The sequence below is a fragment of the Anser brachyrhynchus genome, assembly GCF_964034855.1.
Source record: "Anser brachyrhynchus genome assembly, chromosome: 4".
Lineage (NCBI taxonomy): Eukaryota > Metazoa > Chordata > Aves > Anseriformes > Anatidae > Anser > Anser brachyrhynchus.
Window position 1 is genome coordinate 49554736 of NC_137698.1, and position 21264 is coordinate 49575999.

Genomic DNA, 21264 nt, shown 5'->3' on the forward strand with positions numbered 1-21264 from the left:
CCATGCGTCCCCCAGCAGGGATGGCTGGGCAGGGGGAGCATCTGTGTAGCTGCTGCTGGAAGTGTATACCTACACGTGGCAGCCACTTAACCCTTGTGCAGAGGTCTGGGGCTTTATGGAGAAAAGCCTGCTCCCAGTAAGAGCACCCCTGGGGAAGAAGGTCAACAGCTAGAGCCATCTGTCTAACTGGACCTGTTATTTTCCCTGACTGACTATATATGACAGCCAGTTTTAAAGGGCTGAAAATATTTCACAGGGCAATTGTCAGTGCTGCTAGCTAACAATTGCTGTGCCGAGTCTAGTCACTCTCGATGCCAGGAATCAGAGGTACACTTTGCTGCGAATGAAGTTGCTGCATGCCTGCTATAGTATTTTGGAGCAAGTTTCTGGTGGTTCTACCTGCACTTGTCCATGCTGCACTGCTGTTAGTGCTACCAGTGTAACTGCATTCAGAGTGAACATCAGGTGTGCAAAAGGATATGGAAAACTCAAGTTTTTTTGGGGGGGAGGGAATCATTTTTTAACTCTGCCTTTTTACAGGTACAACTTACTCTTTAGTGAAGCAGAAGCAATTGTTATATTTCAGTTTCAGTTATCACTTCTCAAACAATTATTTTAAGAGGTAGAGAGGACTCTCAGTCCGTGAGCTCAAGCTAATTCCGATGGAGTTCTCAGTACAGTTGCAAAACATAACAGTTTTAGAGCTCAAAGGGGGAGCTCCAATCACCTGCATGATTAACTTGGATTAGGTATATGTGTTGGTGGTTTCTGGTATCTGTTTTCACTGATGTCTCTGAGTTGTGGTAACTTTCTGAAACAATCCTACACACTAATCAATGTCAAACAAGACATCATTGGGAAAGCAGGGGTGACAAAGCAGGACACCTTACCTTGTCACTAAAACTGCTGGGTGCATTCATGTCACTAGTGCTGCATGCCCTTCTCCTCCAAGGTTGCAGCGCACCTGCAAAACAGCACAGGAAAAGAGGCATGGAGAGGTATCTCAGAAATAGCTTATGTTAGGACAGAAAACCTCAAAAGTTAGGGTTTGAACCCCACAGATTACTGAGGGGCAGGGCAAGTTAGCATGTAAGTGTGTAACATCCCTGTTAGAGGCACCTTCTAATGGCATCCAAGTGAGGCTTAAAATTTGAGTGCTGAGTGTTCAGTACACAATGAAAATCAAATCACTGGGGCAATTTACTGTGTGGAGTTCGAAGGAATAAATGGATTCAAAGGATTAGAGCAAGTCACAGAATGAATCAGGTGTTTAATCTATCAGTGACTATTTACAGTAACTGTAAGACGCACGTTGGTTGCTAACTGAAAGCCAACTGTTAGCAGTGAGAAGGTGTAGGATGACTTCAATTCTTGCCTGTTCTGCAGATTTGTAAATGAACTATGTGTTTGTTGCAGGTAGACTAATTAGACCACCTACATGAGTATTGTATTTAGATAGATCTTTCAGCTACAGGGAAGAAAGGAATAAATTCCCGATATGGGGCTCTGTGTGCTTTCATATCTACTTTATATCATGCAACAGCACATCTATGCAAAAGGAGATTTAAATCAATTATGGCTCTTGCTTGTTTTTCAAAGTAAGTACAGATAATATGGGGCAGGACACCAAGATGATATGCTATTTGCATTAGTATTGCTTTGGTTCAGACTGCTGACTGGCAGCTCACATGTTCTTGGGTGGGAATAAAGCAGGTGGAGAAGTACAAGATGCTTCATTCCACTTCTTAAATTCCAGTTAGAAACCAATTTTCTGGGAAAGTACATACATTAAAAAAATATCTTTTGCATCTTTTCAAGCTGTGTCTTACAACAAGCCATTTATGACCTGATGTAATAAATATGGCTAACTTCTATTGTCCAAGACTTTTGTTTTATAATAAACACTATCCTGTTTAGTTTTAAAAGCTTGTATCTTTGGATTCAACACAGCACTTTCGGAAGCTGCCCCAAGCACTATTTTTGAGTTTATACTTCTTAATTTGTTTGCACAGAGTAAGTGTTTTTGACTTAACACTGCTTTTTACACTGTTTGCCACAGGAAGAGGAACTTGTCAGCTGTCAATCAGATCCTGAGTTTTTTTTTTTTTTACTACAATGTATCAGCACAAAAACTCATCAGGAAAAGGTAGTATTGGACATGGACAGCTGAAAAACTTGTAGAGCAAATCGCTTTTCATTTCTTAGGCTACTGAACTGAGTAGTTAACTTCTTTACTACTCAAAGGCTTCACTTTGAGTACCATGTCATTGCATGGACCAGTGAAACCTGGCTGCAAGAGAAATCTGCCTCCAATACATCTAGGAAGCACACTGTCACCTGCTGTAAACTGTATGCTCGGAAATAGGGAAGATTGCTCTGTGCTGGTATGTCAAGCCCCACATCATCAAGCACAATGTTTTGGACACGGTTCATAATTTCATAATCAAATGTGAGGCAAAACTGGGACCTCTGTCTTTCAACTGCAACACTGTCACTCTGGTATGAGCTGGGAAATGAAGAATTTGATAGGCTGAAGGGGCAAGGAATAGGCCTTAACCAGCACATAAAATGAGATGATTCATCCTTGTGCTTACCATTCAGCCCATATTGAAGGTCTGGGGTTGTTACAAGTCAGCTGCTGTGCCTGACAGTTGGCTATTTAGGAGGCACATCTGACAGTAGCAACATAGTATTGCAAAAAGCCTAGAGGTGAGTATTTATCTGTTTGTACAGCTTAATCCAAAACACTCACCGTTAAGTGCTCAGGGGAGTCTCTTTCCAGTGAAATAGCTCAGACTGGTTCATGTTACTTTTACTGGGTTCCCTAGCCAATTTCCTATCATGGATGGGAAGCTGCTTCCTGAAGATTAGACCTCAGGAGGACTTAAAATAGTTTTATTCTATCAAAAGCTTCTCTACCAGTGTGTTTGAGGTACTTATTTCCCTCTTCTGAGTTCAAGTAATGTCTTAACAAAAATGTGGCAAATGGAGCAAGGTGTGAGGGGAATATTCAGATGGCACCAAGCATATTATGTTTGACGTCTGTCTTGCAGGAGCAGTGGACATTTTTGATCAGTTCTCCTTAACTAAGGAGAAGAGATCAATCCAAAAGGCTTGCTACCTGCTATCACAACACTGTTAACACAACTGCACTTGGTTGCTGTTCGTGCACTGGTGATCAGGGAGAATGTTGCTCTGGCTATAGTAGTCTTTTTCTGCAGCACCTTCTGTGAAGAGCCCCAAAGACCCACTGAATTTAATGAGAATCTCATTACTTCTCTACGAAATGCACATCTCTGAGCAAAGGTAAGGAGTAGTGAGTACACTTCTGCAGTCATGATTTGAATTGCCTTCATTCCTTTCGTAGAGTAAGTCTAACACGCCTGTTGGTAGTGCTAGATGACAGCTGGGGGTGGTGGGAACCCCTCCGAAGGGGTCATCTCTTGGGTGAGAGAGGTGTTTGTACTAAGCACCAGGTAAACTGCAGAAACTTACAAAGGTCTATTTTTCAAATCCTTGTTTTCTGTATAACACTGCATCAAGAAAATGAGAATGCTATCGTGACATAACAGAAGCCACATCAAGTGTGTGCTTTAACTTAGCCTCAATACAAATTGATAGCTTTCAATTAGTTATTGTGCATCTCTTAGGCATATTCTCTCCCATATGTGCTAGGCTTCTGACTCCCTAGCTATCAATGTAGGGCTTGGGCAGAAGTCTTGTTTATCCTAAGCAAGCTATGTCCTGTACTGAATGGGTTATATGACTTCCCTGCAGTTTACTTAATGCGTGCTTACCTGATAAATTTTTTTCCTCCTGTGCTGCTGACAGTAGTGGTAGTGTCATCCTTTTTTCGCATCCTGCTGATGGTGGAGAGGACTAAGGGTAAAAAGACTCCTTAGACTGCTTAGTTGCAAAGAGGCTGCAAATAAATTGAAGACTGAGACTGGGGATATGAGTGGTCTTACGGGAACAGTTGAGAAAATGGCAAAAGCCATTTCCAAGTATAAGAGAGCTAATATATCTCAGGACTTGCTAGGCTTCTTAATGAAGTGGCTGGATAAATGTGCCTGCATGGGGGAAATCTTTCTTTAATCTTGTTTTGGGGAACAGTTGGCTGAGGTTTTAGTTCAGATGTAAGAGAGATGCCTGTGAGACATCAAGAGGAAACACTACAAACTCAGAACCTTAAAGGCTGACTAAGCATTAAGCAACAGAAATATTATAATGAGAAGCAATAGTTAAACTTAGCTCAACTAAACTCTACTTGTCCATCAATTCATGTATGGTAATGTACAGCCATCAAATATAACATGGACACAGAAAACACTTCCTCTGTGTGCCTTTGCTATCAAAGCATTAAGTAATCACACTTTACTGTGTAACCAAGAACCCTATCAGCTAACACAAAAGCCCTGTCACTGTACCTGTGTTTATCCTATTAGTCCCTGTTGTCTCCTGTGTGGCATGGCATGCAGCTTCATGATGGATAAAAAAGCCAAACAAGTTAACTGACCAGCTTTTATCCCAGGTTTGACCTGTACTCTAACTGGGAACTTCACATCTGGAATCTTTCTGGGCAAAGTGGTGGAAGTCACAAGTACGTTTAAAGAGAATGCACGTGGGTGCCTTAAGGTCACCTAATAGCAAAAGGCAGAAAATGGTTAGTTAGAGCGAGGCTTTCTTATGGTAAATTTTCAGCATTCATATTCTTCATTCAGTGTGGCAATAAAAACGTTATTTGATTTAAGCTGTGCAATATTTGAATGCTAGAAACATGAAGCAAAGTGAAAATTTGATGTCCTCAAGACACACAAACTTGCTGTGAATGCCTCACCTGCTATACCATCCTTTGATTTACATTTGAATTTGGCTTTTTGGCAAAGGGTTTTATAATCCTTGCCTAAGTGGATGAGTAATTGACAGTTAAGTTGTTTTGTCTATTACAGCACTCCTACTGATAGCATTGCTCTTTGTAATTAGGGCAGGAAAAGTAAGATGAAAAACAACAATAAGGAAAAAACAACCAACCAATAAATCTTTGACAAAATGTTTCCTTTGGTCCCAAATCAGATTTCCCAGATGACTGTTAGGAGAAGACAGACAGTTCAAGCCCATTCATTAGAGCTCTGCATGGAATCTCAAGCTTGGTATGTCTCCCAGGAATTGTCCACTTATGCAACGAGAAACAAATTTCTCATTTATACTTTTGGTTCCTGGAAGTATATGGCAGTAAGAATCAATTAATTTTCTGTTGCAACTTGATGGTTTTAGTCTTTTCTATCATAGCTTTTTTCTTAGCTGAAAGCCTGCCCTTTCCTTGTGACATACTCAGTATTTAATTTGAGATAAGAAAATCATAGGTATTTTGTACAAATGACCATGAAATTAAGATGTATGAAAAGGTAAAGGAAATGTTAACTTCCAAAGTACTCTATTTGGAATTGCTACGTACAAACTCTAAGGGTATTTATGAATTAAGACTAAGGGTATTTATGAATTAGTACAGACTAAGCATTTCTGCTTGTAGTGGAAAATGACATTAAGTGCAATATCAAGTTAAAACATCCTTTGTAACAAGTTCCAAGAAGTTAATTGTACTCTGTAATGAAATCTTTTCTTGACAAAGACACTTTTGCTTGTGGCATTTAACTTGGCAAATCCAGATGCTCTGTTTTATTGGGAACAGTTTCTGCACTTCTGCCTGTTGCATGCTTCATGAACCTCAGGCTGGAACTTGGTCTCTGGCTGTTGAGGACTTCTTCCTTTTGAAAGAGAAGGGAGAGATGAGTCCTGCTTACAATGTATTGCAGATACATGCCCTTCACATCCAACCTTTTTGAAATGTAAGATGCTACGATGTAGTTCTGAAACCATTAATAAAATGGAAGAATGTGTTGCCATCCCTTTGTAAATGTTTCTTTTTCTTTAGATGAAATGGCCCTATAACTTCCACTGTTTCCCTCTGTTGTACTCTTGAGCCCCTCGATCTTTCCTGTAGCTTTCTTTTAGACTTCCTCCACTTGGTCCAAGTCTGCATTGAATTAAACTGACCAAATCTACATGCAACAGATTAAGTGAGCCCTGGGTAATCAACAACACTGGAGGTATTTCATGTGTTTAGTCAGCTATTGTCACACGTATGCGCTATAGAGTACTTGTTTTGCAGTGTTATGCTGCTACTGCCTGACTTTCAGCTAGTAACTTCCTACAAACCATAGATCCTTGTACCTATATTGACACACAACTAGTTGTTCACATTTTTTTCCTTCTTCACTGAGTATTGCTCTGTAAGTTGCCCTTGTTGAACAGCTTTTTGAATTTAGGCTCTTTTCCATATGAAATGGTAATGTGCAGCCAAAGTGCCTGGTTGGCGATTAGACCTTGTTCCTTGCTGTTGCTTCGATAGGTGTCTTTCCCCTTACTCCAAACATCTTTTTTCATAAAGGCAAAGATCTTACAACCATTTTCCATTCTCACATTCTTTTACAAGCCCCAACTTAATTGTTACAAATAACTACTAATAATGTCCACAATTGACGTTCTCATGATTTTGTAGGCAAGAACAGTTTGGACTTCTGTCAGTAACACTTCTGATCCACTAAGGTATAGGATAACCTGTGCATTAGTCTTTTCTTTGTTTTCAATATACTTATAGAATGAGGTGCTGCTTTTTTTTTTTGCCATCCCACAATGTCTGCATTTTGAAAGGATTTTCTCATTTTTCAGCAGAACAGAGACGCTCTCATTTTCCAGGAAAAAGATCTCCAGGAAATTTCTGCAGTTAACCCATCACTGAGTGTAGAGCTCTGGACAAAGACACAACACTTCTTTTAGAACTTACCACAGTACATTTTCTTTTTCCATTATGTCTGTCTTTAAGTTCTTCAAAGTTTCCTTATCATTGTTTCCTCTTCTGAGCCCCCAGAGGATTCTGTGATGAGATTTCACACGCACAAATTAGGATAACAGAAACAAATAGTTGTACACAGAGGTGAAACAGTATTGGCCGGCTCCCATGGTTTCCAGAATTCTTCTGTGTGGCCAACATAAAAGTAATTACGTTGACTTCATAATTACCTTGAATTGTTATTGTTATATGGGAAAATTAATTTTCCATATTTGATGGCATAAGACTGTCCTGGTTGCACTGATTTAATCCTGCATATTTGTCTACAGACGTTGTTATTGACATTTCACTAGTGTATCAGTCTAGCATGTTTTAAAAACAATGCGTGGGCAGTTTTTCAATAGTTCAGGCTCTTGCTTTATTTTTTTTGCAGATTTTCCTCTGGCATATTAAATAAAGTACTGAGGCCATGCCCTTATCAAATTACCATGTGGAAGCAAATTGCTTTTATTTATCATCTTATGATATTTATGCATTGCATTATTTTTTCCCTTTTCTTAGATGACTTGCGCTGCCATCTTCTGTACGTCGCTCAACTATTTATCACTGTCTGTTTAGCTTGTTAAAACACAATGCACTACCTTCATTTCTTCTTCCAGCCAATCCTATCCCCCTCAGCTTCAATATAATAAAAATTTGTGTATTGTGCCATCTCCTGTAAGATACCGTATTTGTACAGCAAGTTCACTGTATTTGGTACAGCTTCAGTGGTACAAAGTTTAATTTGTGCAACTGTGATCAGTCTGTGTAAGACAAATAGGCACAGCTCCAATTGTGCCTTGAGGTTGTTTGCAGTTTCATCAGTTACAAACAGAAACTATTCCAGAGTTCCTTACTGAAAAGATTGAAAGTGGTTGCTTTATAAACACATTGTCAGAAAGCGACCAAATCCAAGAAAAGCATCCAAAGAATAATATGTAAAGTATTCTAAAATTATGTTTTTAATATGAAAAGGGATAATTTCAGTTGTATTAATGAACGGAATTCAATTGAATTCATTGAAATACTGCCACTGCATAAGAATGACCCACAAAGTTTTGTATTCCTGGGACCAAAGTTTCATATCAGTACTGTGTAGCAACTTGTAAAATGCCCAGCAAAGACCTGTATAGCCTGTGAACTGTTGTGTATATATGGTTCTAAGCAGCAAAAAAATCTGAACCATAGATATTCCTCCTGTTATTACACAGAAGAACATGTTCTTCTACCACAGAATGATAAAGAACCTCTCCCTCAAATAATCAGCAACCCCCAAAAAGCCATACTGCTGGAAGCAAGGAAGGAAAGCCACCCCTACCTCATTGGTAGTGCTGCTTCATGACAGCACAGGTCCTGTCTGTCATGAGGACTGGGAACGCAATGTGAAGCAAACGCAAGCTTCCCCAAACTGGAATATCTTCCTTAAAGCACTACCTCTGGAAGGCAAGGGAATATGGAAGAAAATTAGCTTCCATTTACAGTAAAAATAAATACATTTGTAGCTCTTCTTATTGCAGAGAAATGCTGGAGAGCATGAACTTGGGTGAAACCTCAGAGAAACCAACAAAAAAAGAAGCCAAACATACATCTATTTTTGTTAGATGGCAAGAGGCCTGACTTTTTCCAAACTTCTGGTTGGGTTTGGATGGCTACTCTTTGCCAAACCCAAAAGCTGGGTGTGACACCTACCAAGAGCACTAGTCTCATGCTTGCTCCGTGTAGAGCAGAACTCCCATTTTCTCACACCATTGTATTTACTGTGTGAAATGCAGCAATTAGTCTAGGGGACCTTCATCTGTTGTTTTGTTTCCTCCAAACATATATCAAGTGTCAGATTACTGGCACCGTCTGCTCCATTCCTATTACACCTCCACTGTTAAACCAAACTCTTGCTTACTCTCAGCACTAGCCATCGGATAACAGTGGCTGAACCCAAGAACCCTCGCATTTCTAACTTGATTAATACTGTTGATGGCAGCCTTATAAATGACTTAGAGCTACAGGCCAAATGCTGACATTTTAGACTGCTGGTACGTGTTTGGGCCTCACCCAGAATAGCCATGCCAAGCAGAAAGGTCACCCCACTGCCTTTCCTGGTGAAGGAAGCGCATATGATAAGCACTGCCTCTCATCTAGACTGTCATCTCCCTGGGCACGGAGAGCTTGGCCTCCTGCACTTTACTACCCTAAGAAGCTGTCTGGGGTAGAGGAGCAAAGTGAGCAACAATAAATCTATTTCTTGTCAGGAGCCAAAAGGGAGCACAGGAGATGCTGAGCTTTAAATGGGATTTTAGTGACATAGCACCTCCTGAGATTTATAAAGCACAGCTCCAAATCTGTGATTAAGTGAACGGTGTAAGCTATTGTCTAATTTTTTGAATTCTGCTCTCACTGTTCATCTTGGGCATGTTTGTATGCAACTTCATTAGTAACTGCTTTCTTAAGTGAATAATAAAATTGGCATTAAAAAACCTTCTGCAGTAGCTGACTGATCTCTGTCTAGTTAAAACATCGGATACATTAAATATTTGAATAAAAATATTTTCAGTTGTTTTGAAACTATTTTGAATTTAAAAAAAAAATCAAAAATACAGTCTTTCTGCATAAGAGCAACCAAAAAGAACATACAACTAGTACGGCTAGTTTGTATATACTGATTTGTTAATATATATAAAGAATATATAAAAATACAGACCCACTGCAAACATTGTATTGTTACTGACGTCTAAAAAGACAGAAGATACGATAAAACTCTGTTTTTTTCACTACTCTGCTTGTTCCAAACAAGACTTGTTCTGCATTTGTTACTGGAAGTAAAGCACTTACAGAGGTTTTGATGTTGCTGAATTTCACTGACAAGCAAAATATATATTTAAAAAAAAAAACAAACAACAACAAAAAAACACACAAAAAAATGAATTACTTTCCTGACAAACAGATGTGAATAAATATACCAGGGAAAAACAGGCAGAGACAGAATCTTAATTAGAAAGTCTTCAAGTAAAACCCAGCAAGAAGAATGAAGAAAAATACCCTATCCTTTTGGCAACATTACCTAACACTCATTTTCTTTTTCTGGGGAGAGGTCTGCTCTACTAGAAATGACAGCAGAATATCACCTTCTTTCGTTACTCCATAAATATGGGAAAACCACCTTCAGCATTTGGAATCTGGGGAGGCAGCTGAAACCATAGTTGCACAAAAAAGACCCCGCTCTGAATTTTCCTTCATAAGGAAAGAGATAAAGTCAGCACTTTGTTTCCCTTATGTACAACCTCATCAGGATTTGGATCCTTGTGCCTCAATTTAAATGCAATTTATAGTGAAGAATTTGGGAAGTGTTCTGAAGTCACCTGCACCCACACATTAATTTGGTGCCTTTTGCCAGGAGTTAGTTTTGCTGTTCTTTTATGTCAGGGACAGTTCCTTCCTTCTGCCCCTTTAGGTATCTATATAAATACGCCTGTTTAAGAAATATAACCCCAGAGCCCATTTTAATTAAGTGCCATCCAAAAGCCATCAGCAGATGGAAATGTGATCGTTTTCCCTGCTCCCTTTACCTAAGTTTCAAAGTCTCCAACTGGCAGATAAAATGAACATGGAAAAATATATTTGAATGCTTCTCGCAAGTTATGTTACCTGGTGTCAACTGTAAATATCAAGAAACTGGTGCTGACTTGTTACAGGAGGCTGATACAATTTCTATATATATAATAAACATGTTAAAAGTTTGCCATGGTTAAGATTTGATTTAGAATTTTGGTGCAGTGTCATGTAGAGTTACAGGTTTTACAAGGCAAGAAAATAGTTCGTAGCCTACAAAGTTAAGTTCAGTGAGTTACGTTTGGAAGTTAGTAAGTTCAAGGCACACAAATTCTGTACCTGATAAAGTGATTCTTGCGCCAATACCAAGTGGTCTAATAAAGAGTCTTGTACCCCTTATCTTTGAACCATCCCACCAGTAAAAACATTGCTACTACAACACAAAAGGTATAGATACTTGAGGCTTGAAACAGAGAAGGTATCAATGTCAAGCGAGTTCAGACCTGAAAATAAGTGTCTCCAAGAAAAAGCCTGTAGATTTTGCCAACTGGAATGTAATACTCTAATTTAATAAAATATTTTCTTTACAGAACGAATACCTAATGTGGGAAAAGTATTACCCAGGCTTTTTAACAATTAAACCACAACATGAAGAGATTATGAATTCCCTCAAATCACACAAATTCAGCAGCAGAGATAGAAAACAAATCTTATGCTTCTGTACATTTTAAACCCAGAAGTATTCTATGTTTCCTGACTTTTCTCCTGATCTACACAGATTGTAAGCAGGAAAGGAAAATCAATTGTGGCCTAATATCAGTTGTACATATAAATATCTCCTTTTCAGTTAAATGGGTCTGGATTTGGATACATTCACGCCGAACGTTGGTGCCTTCTGAAAGCTTTAATTTAATTACTGTTTTTAATGGCTCAGCAGCCTCACTGTTACCTAAGCGTTAGATTATTCAAGCTGTTGAATAAATGGATTTCTCAAGAATTCTGATTTTTTTCCCTCAAAATAAACTGTTTAGGTTGTTTCTTTGTTTACTTGACACATCACCATAGGCTTGTTTACATCCTGTCTGGCTTTACTCTTCTTTGTGAAGGGAAGGACTTCATTTATGGAGATTGCAGAAAGAAAAAAAAGACTTTAATAGTCTTACTGATCACTTTTATATGACTGCATTGTAAAATCAAACTAATAATATTTGTTGCTTTTCCTGTCTGGGGAGGATTGGGGTGCAGAACATGGACCATTAAAGTAAGGTGCACAGAGACGAGTATACATACAGCTTTGCATGAATTTCAGCACACTGCATTTCCAAAGTAGTCACATTTCTTCAAATCCATTTCAAACATACTATAACGACCTTTTCAAAAATATGTTTCAAGGAACATTACAACATGAGTAAGAAAATGGACCTAAATTCTTCATTCGACTGGCCTCACTTGCTGAGTTATAATGGAACATACAAGTACCTCTACTTTGAAGGCAATGTCTCCTACGTGGACTTCTACCTTCATCAACCTTCAGTGGCAGCTGTCTTCATCGTCTCATACCTCTTAATCTTTCTGCTTTGTATGGTTGGCAACGGAGTGGTTTGCTATATTGTTCTGAGGAGCAAACACATGCGTACAGTCACAAATCTTTTCATCTTAAACCTGGCTGTCAGCGATTTACTGGTGGGAATCTTCTGCATGCCCACCACCCTCCTGGACAACATCATTGCAGGTATGCCAGCTCACACCACATAGCAAAAAGGGCTTGAGGGGGATTTGCCTTAATTTCTGAGTCCTCCCTGAAGAACCCAAGCGTTAATTGCATGTGACAGTAACCAACATAAATTGTTCTTTTACTCTGTCCCTGGCATTCAGAATCCAAACCCCAGTGAGAAAGCTATGGACAAATGTGAAGCCCTCATTTTGCAGGTTGGGCTCAAGGGGTTCACTATGCAACGTGTTTATTGACAGAGCACGAAGCTCACCTTAAACTGAGACATCACTAGCCCCACTTGCACACTACCATTTCTGAGGGAGCTCCACAGGCATTTCAAGTTAGGGGATGGAACAGGTGAGGAAGACAAGCCTCTAACCCACCTTCTGACTGGGGCTGTCCTTGCTGATTTCCACAACCAGCACCTTTAGCAATGAGTTATCCCACTACTAGGTTATATGTTAGGAAGTCTCAGTGGATGCTATGAGCCACATGAAGAGAGCAATCAACTGTAGTGGTCAATCCCCTTTCTTATCTTGACATCCTGTTTTAATGGGATGTTAAAACACAACGTTGTTTTGCTGCTTTTTGGAACATCAGAAACTTACCTAGACATCTGGCAAAGCATTTGTTTACATAACTTTTAACTTCCTAACTCCTACTATGTCCTGCCAAAGCAAAATAAATGTACTAGTTCTGGGGCAAAAATTTCCTCTTATGCATATAAGAATAGTGCTGCAATGAAATGGAGGCAATTTCAATAGCCTGTTTCCTTCCAGGATGGCCATTTGGGAGCATGGTTTGCAAGATGAGTGGGATGGTCCAAGGAATCTCTGTCTCTGCCTCTGTCTTCACTCTGGTTGCGATTGCTATGGATAGGTAAGATGATGCAGAAATGGCAAACTGTCACTTCCATCTTCCTCAGGCCACACGATCATACTGAGATGGATTCATTAATTCATGCAACCCTGCAATAGATTAAATTGGTTTAGCTCCTAAATCTAGCAAAACAAACAAAAAAAAGTGTGCCAAGGTCTAAAGAGCAGTCGCAGCAATTTGTTCCTCAACTGGTATCTCTTAAAAATGGTACACCTGGGCTATACCTGGCTGCCTAGAGTTGGTTAGCTCCCCAGCTATTAAGCTAATAGAAAAGACAACAGAAGCACTGGTACCTGCTGCCATGGTTAACTGAAGCAGCAGCAGCAGGCTGATAAGGAGACAGATCATAGCAAAGAAATTTTAACAATAAATGTGACTTTTTTTAAGATTGTTTTTCTCAAAAAAACTCTTAAATGGAACAATTAAATGCAACTCCACTGCTTTATGCAGCATGATTCCATCCATACCTCTAAAAAAAATATGCAATTTTAAAACCACGTATGTGTTTGCCTGTTTAATTAAGCCTTCTCTAAACATTTTATCCACATATGCCCCTGGGTGTCTTTGCTGCAGGTTTCGATGCATTGTTTATCCATTTAAACAGAAGCTGACCGTCTCAACTGCAATCATTATTATAACAGTCATCTGGATTTTGGCCATCACAATCATGTGTCCTTCGGCAGTCATGTTGCAGGTACAAGAAGAGAAGCATTTCAGGGTGATCCTTGGCTATGGCAATGAAACCCGCCCTGTATATTGGTGCCGGGAGAACTGGCCTAATGCAGGAATGAGAAAGATCTATACAACGGTTCTGTTTGCCAACATCTATCTTGCTCCCCTGTTGCTCATTGTTATCATGTATGCTAGGATAGGCATTGCTCTCTTTAACACAGCAATGCCCACAGTGGGAAAGCACAGCCAGGAGCAGCCACACAGCGTGTCTAAGAAGAAACAAAAAGTCATCAAAATGCTCATTATCGTAGCTTTGCTTTTCACCCTGTCTTGGCTTCCCCTGTGGACTCTGATGATGCTCTCAGACTACGCCAACCTGTCAGATGTCCAGTTGCAGATCATCAACATTTATATCTATCCTTTTGCTCACTGGCTGGCCTTTTTCAACAGCAGCGTCAACCCCATCATCTATGGTTTCTTTAATGAAAACTTTCGCAGAGGCTTTCAGGCAGCCTTTAAACTTCAGCTCTGCTCTAGGAAGATCATTCACAGGGACACCTATTCCCAGCGAGGCCAAAGCAATTCCATTTTGCCAGCTGCCGCCTACCAGACACCCCAGGATCAAGCTTGTCAACATGCCAAGGTGGAGGGGAAGCCAGTTCGGAAAGGAAATTGGATGAATAACCAGCAAGATTTGATGATGGAGGATCTCGAAGAGCCCTGCAATGATGAGATTAAGTGATACATGCTATGAACTCTCTAAAAGATTCATGCCTAGCAGAATTTCTTTACTGGGATGTGAAATTCATGTTCCGTAAGGGATTTGTAACAAAATAAAAAATGTCAAGGTGTTTCTGTTTAGAAAAAGATATGCAGCTTGCATACTACCTGAACTTTAATACAAGAAAGAAGCAAAATTCAGCCTTCTTTGTCACCAGCTTAAGCCAGGGACAACCCCCCTGCAGTCAGTGATGGCTCACCGCTCTTGAACTGAGCTGCAGCAAAGACCTGATTAAAATGGGATTACCTTCCCTTTACTGCAAAGTAAGAGAAAAAGAGAACTATGTTTATGTACCCTGACACAATTATACCTGATACTCACCAATGGAGAGGAGAACATTCCTTCATTTGCTTCTATGAATTTCTCAGAGTGGCTGAAACTGAGTTGTTTGAACAATATTTATGGTAACATTTCAGCTTGTAAGGCTAGTTGTTACTAATGCCTACAACTTTCTTCTGATCTCAGGCAACAAAAATATCACTGCTGGTGTAGCATCCAGCTAGACCATGGAGCTGGGTAGCCGAGGGGATCATGAGACTTGGCAGGGCCCTGAGCACACGCCCCTTCCTTGGGTTTTGAGTGCCGGGGCTCAGGACAGCTCTGTGCCATGCAGCCAAAGGCATCCCCCTTCCCAATGGTGACCCTGAAGAAAGGCTCTCAGACAGCTGTGGGGACACCACAGCCAGCACCGGGAGCTGCTCTGACACTGCCAGTGTTCATCCTTCACTGAAACTACGGCACTCACTGCATCTCAGCACTGCCTGGGCCTGGCATGGGCCTGAGCGGTCCAGGCACTAACCCCGACCTGCAGACTGACTTCCCGGCCTGATCTCAGACCTGCCTCATCACCATAAACTTCTCTGATGATCTGGACTCTCGGCCAAACCTGGCTTCACATCCAGCTCCCTGACTGGGGGCAGTGGGAAAGGCCCTGGCTGGTGAGAAGCCTGCCCTGCCAGCCCCACAACACCCCTCAGCCTCTGTGGGGAGCACCTGGTCCTCGTGGCACCCAGACCAAACTATTCCCTTAGAATATATTAATTTACTGTTGCATTAAAAATATGTTTATCTATAGACCAAAACACCTCCTAATGAAATTTATAAAAACATCCTCCACTAAAAGCCAAACTAATCCAATAAATCCATTTCTTGATTTACTGTACTCTATTTCTGTTTAGCAATGGACTCTTGGTACTATGCTTTTAGGTGCTTCAGTGAAACATAAGCCTGTTCCTAGAACTTGTCAATTTGTTATTCCATTACACTCAGTAACTCAAATATTGGAGATACAATCTGAAAATCTGAACTTAGCTCACCTGTTCCTAGGTCTTCATGTGGTTGTACTCATATTACTTCCACCTGGACTTTCTGAACACCAACCCAGTTCCTACCAAATGGCAAAAGCATCTTCAGTCACATTCTCTTTACTCACTTTTCTGGTTTCTTCCTTCTTGTCAATTCTGTGATATTAATTGTTGTTGCAGCTTGAGAAATAAATAGGAGTGAAAATTTGAGAAATAAATGATGAAAAATGGCATTTGTGTTACGTTTTTTATGGTTATCTCAATTTGGTTTTGTTTATGATTTGAGGTGGGGAGGAGTATAAATCACCTAAAATATTGCAACTTAATAGTAGCAGGAGAGAAAACGCTGTTAGGGCCTATTCAGTCTGACAGAGCTCAGCACATACAAAAGCAGCCCAAAAGCATCTCAGTGAGGCTCCTGCAATCAAGGAGGCATGCAGGTTAGGGGAAGGATCAGCCTTCGCAGATCTGCCACAAGATTAGATCATCACCGTGTGTTAGCCTGTGAGGATTTCTGGGGACCAATTACCTGGTAAGGTCATTTCCTAGTGCTTAGGAGGCATCCTTGTTCATCTAACTGCAGTCCTTCAAGTAAACTGGAGTACCTTTCTGATCTTGTCAGATTTACAGAGTCAAGGAAAACTGACAACTTCTCAAGGTGTGCTGCCACAAACTTTGTACCTTTTTGAGCTACCATAAAATAAGGAAAATATCCAAGAAGTAATGTGCGAAAAAGCTGCAGCAACAACTCTGATTTTGCAGTTTTTTGTTTATAACGCATTATAGCTAGGCTGGTGTTTTCAAAGGATCTAATCAAATATGGATGCCTCACCCTGCTGTGCTCTGTTGAAAACCCCATTACAAAGGGTTTATGGAATCCTAGGTATTCCACAGCTCCTGCATCTCTTCCATCCAGTCCTTTTTCCTTCACTTGTACTTTAAGAAAATGAGACCCATTTTACCTGTCAAAGTTTGACTTCTCTGGATTCCTGAAGTTTATAGCTATGTCTCCCCACTCTTACGCAAAAGGCTAAACCATATATGGCTCTATCTGGACTGTCATTTTCTTATGGCACAGCTCATATATATGTGATTCAAATGCAGAGATTTCTGGTGAAAAATATCCAGGGTCTCATAACATAATCTGTTCTGCTTTTGGGTTCTAGATCTGAACAACTACCAAATCTCTGAAAGATAGATTGTTTCACTGCAACAAGAAATACAATTTGAATCACATATTTTGTCATGGAAAACTATGCTCTTTAAAAATCAAATTAAATGGATACACCCTGTTGGCTGCTTCATGACATGCAGGTCATGTCATGTATTGGTTGTAGAGTGACATTTAATATGCTAATAATTGAGACAATTTCTTTTTGCAGTATTTTTTTTTCTTTCCCCAAAAGCATTTGCCAAAGATGTTTTCTCATTAAAGCTAAGGATCAAATGGCCTCCGGAGGTCCCTTCTAACCTGTATCTTCCTGTGCTTCTGAATGATTCAGCAAACCGTTGAGAATATTTTTATATATAAGTGTATGCTTGCATTCATCCCAGTTCAGCAAAGCACTGAAAAACGTGCTCAAAATAAATGCCAGGAAGGCATAAAAATGTCCCCAAGTGTTTGTCTGGCTCAAGGTGGTGATTCTCAAGACAGCCTTAGCATTTCACTTTTATGCAAGGATGCTGAAGTATAAGCCATTAAATGGTTTGCCTTCCCTAGACACTCACCTGTGCTAAATGCAGAAGTTATGCTTAAAGACTATTTCAAAACTAAAAAGTTTGCTTTTTTAAAACTGAATTTCAGAATGTTCTCTGAATGCTGCAACAAAAACATCCCACTGACACTGAACTATGCGTAACAAAATGTAAAATGGTGAAAGAAAAAAAGTATTTTAAAAAGCAACATTTCATTCTGCAAACAGTTCCTTATGAAGTAATTAGCCTGTGGGGGAGGAACTGAAAGGATACAGAGAAAAGGCAAAGAAATTTGTACAAGCTGACAGGATTTCATGAGTTATTCCAATTTTGCTAGGAGTACACTTTCTAGTTGAAAATACAGCCATCAACATTTTCCCATTTCCTTTACTTAAAATGCACATTTGTAATCCAATGTCACTGAAGAGACCTCATCCTCCAGATTCCTGATGATTCCTGCCATAATTAGATAATTATTTCATTTACTGTTTTTTCCTCTCTTTCTTTTTTGTTGTTGTGATTCCAGTAGCAATAGTGAGAAGTCCACCTATTTGGTTATGTGTTTCAAAACCACACAGCCATTTAGACATCAAGGTACCTTCAACTGGTAGCTGAGAGTTTAACCATAAAAATCCAAGGCTTACCAAACTGAGTTGTATTCAAGAGATGTTCTTATTTCCTCTCATTTTGTGAACACAGGAAACCCCACATTGGCAGCTATTTAGGACTGGTTTAGAATCTGACCTGCCTTAACCCTGTTGAAGTCTTTTTTATATCTGTTCAAGGCAAGAGGTGCTCTAACAACTGATATATTTCAATAAATGCAGGAGCAGACCTAGGTTTCTTTTTCTTCTACTGTACATGCCCAGAATGCTCACAAGCAGACTTTTTAGGACATACCCAATTGACTTTTTCATCAGCACTAAGTGACTGATTCAAAAGCAAGAGTGTCTAGTACTTAGTTACGGTCTTATTTTTATTACGTAAGATCAGTACAGAGAACTTGGCACCACTTGCTTGTCTTAGCAGTTCGCTGTCCTTGGAACCAGAAGCATTTGTGCATTACAGCTCAGAAGACCACAGACCTCAAAGCACTACTGATACAGTTATCATTTAATCAATGAAAAACCAAATAAGTATATGCCTTCCACTTTCAAAATGAGTTAAAATCAATCATCTTTTGTCAGAAGTAAGGTACTAAGTTTCCATAGTCTAGTGTGTTTTTATACCCTGCATGTAGGGTACGAAAACCTGTTCCTGAACACATTATTCCTACACACTTAAAATCCCCACATATTCATCATCTTTTTGAGCCTAAATTCCATCCATGCTTCTTCTTGTACTACTCTGCTTTTAGCCAAGTGCCTCAAATATTGTTAAATAACTTGGAAATCCAAGTCATCCAATCCAAATCCCTAACTGAAATCTATAAATGTATTTCTTCACCTAAATTTGGGCCAGAGAAGTATTTCTGCTCCAATCTACTAGACAATGCTTACAGGTGTTCAGGACCTGATACCTGTTATCAGCCATTCCTGGCTATTTGATTAACAAGAAATCAAGTCTTCAACCACATGTGCCAGACTAGCAGATGACACATAGAAATAACTCTCTAATCTCCTATTTGGTAGCAATCTGGGGTCTGTTTTTTTGTTTCTTTTTTTCTTTTTTTTTTTCTCTCCACTGAGGAAATAATGAATGTTTCATCTCTCTGGGCATGTGCTTCTAAAGCTGTCAGCACCCTGGCTCCATAAACGAAAGGAAAACATCTCTCCCCATAGCTCAGCCAAGGGCTCCGACTGCATTTTTGGCCATTTTCTTCAGTCCTCATCTGTAGCAAACCGTTTCATGCAGTATTAGAAATGTTCTTCTACCCCATCCTCTAGGCCTTCCACAAACAAAGACGGGCAGTAACAAAGGTCCCATGAAGCTGGTACTGACTGCTTTCTTTAGCTTATGAGGTACAGTTGTACACAGAGTGACAGCACAATTCTGCTGAGAGAACAACCTTCATTTCTTTTGCCCAGGGGACTGCAGGAGCATCAGACACCAGCAGATGCCACAGATGGCAATTCACACCGTTTGCCATTTGTTTGGTGTGCACATGTATTTTTTTCAGCAGCACTGTCATTGTTCCACAGTTACAGCCAAGTAACATGAAGAGATGTGGGAGGGGTGATACAGCAGATCAATCCTCAATCCTTAATATGCCACATCTCTTACACTCTAAATAAAAACATTCTGCTTTGCACTTGTCCTGGATCTAGATGAAGTTCCAAAAGTATGTTTAAGAGCTCAAAATCCAAAAGGCAAATAAAAAGAACACAGTGCTTCTTCATTTTTCAAGTAGAAACAAACTGAAGATTTCTCAATATTTCTCCTTCTTTCTGCACACTCAGGACTGACAATATCAACGTGCTGCTTTGGGCTTTATACCTCTGGTACTCTCTTCACTATTTACCTGTTTGTTGCCTTCCATTGCAATCTTTTGGGTGCAAGGGCTGTTTCTCATTAGGCATCTGTATCTATATGTTGCCTAGTAAAAGGCATCATGCGCGATGTCTGTAGATGTACTGTTAATATTAACAACTGACTCATCACTATACTGCTAAGAATTAAATGACCATTTTGTCTACTTCCAAAACCCGAATATTTCATTGTATGTCTCATTTAAAACATAAATAGAACCTGTCACAGGCATTTATAATAAAATGATTCAAAACCACTTACCAAACACCCTGTAAATCTGGAAACATAATCAAGAAATTCATGGTGCTTCACTTAAGCGTTCACTGCTTTCCCATTCTGCTGAGAATACAAAGCAAACAGATAAAATTTGTGTCATAAGCTAAAAACAATGTTATAGAAAATAAGCTGCTGTTAAAAAAACAAACAAACAAAAAACTAATTTGTAGAATTAAACTGACAAGAAAAGTAAACAATTGCTGAATGGTGGAAAAAAAACAGGTCATTAAAATTAAATGATCCCAAGACAGCAGAATATCAAGGGAGTAAAGCAAATTATGCAGTAATAAATGTGTTAAAATCCCTAGCAAGGCTATCACTGTATTCTGTTTGCTTTTGCATTGCTTGCTTTTGTTTCCCTAATTAAAATTTAAAAGTTCTGCTTTAAGTGATCATTGGACAACAACTATATCTTTACAAGCTCTTAACCTCAAAAGAAAAACATATTCCACTGAAGCCTGGCTTTGTAAGTTGCCCTTATTGATTTTTAAACCCCTTTCTCAAAAACAGTCTTCATAGCCAACAACATATGCAATTGTCACACAATTCCTACAGAGAAGGTGATGACAAAAAGAAGATACAAGCCATGCCACTTAACGTACCCAGATAATAGGCTTTTAGAAAAGCTTAGGCCTTTTTATTAAATGAACATTAGTAATGTGATAGCTCTTGTTAGGACCTCTCTGTCAAGATTCAGTTACATGCTGCACAGGTGTCTTCTCTGAAGGAGACATTACAATCTACCATCCTACCTCCATAAACATTCAGGTGACAGGCCATTTGTGTATTTATGTATTTCCTTTAATGCTAGAGGAATCTGTAACAGTCAACAAATTTATACACCAAGCATTATAGGTTGGGACAGAAGGAGGAGAAGAAACAGCTGCTTTGTCCTGGCTAGGAACCACTCACATACCTGGAAGAGTATTGATAATAAGCTCTATGGTGTTTCAGCTAGACAAGTGCTATCTGCACTTCTGTATCTTTCTTGTAGTTGTTTGCCATCACAATAACCTATTAAAAACTAAATGCCAAGTAATTA

The 21264-nt window shown here is 39.6% G+C and overlaps 1 protein-coding gene across 1 annotated transcript; it reads left to right on the forward strand.

Moving 5' to 3' along the window:
- Positions 1-997: 997 nt before the first annotated feature.
- NPFFR2 (neuropeptide FF receptor 2) lies at positions 998-14793 on the forward strand. The gene is made up of 4 exons (XM_080591586.1): positions 998-3306; positions 11825-12164; positions 12926-13025; positions 13599-14793. Exons 2-4 carry the CDS (start codon positions 11837-11839, stop codon positions 14437-14439), a joined length of 1269 nt encoding a protein of 422 aa, XP_080447712.1. The 5' UTR covers positions 998-3306; positions 11825-11836; the 3' UTR covers positions 14440-14793.
- Positions 14794-21264: the final 6471 nt, after the last annotated feature.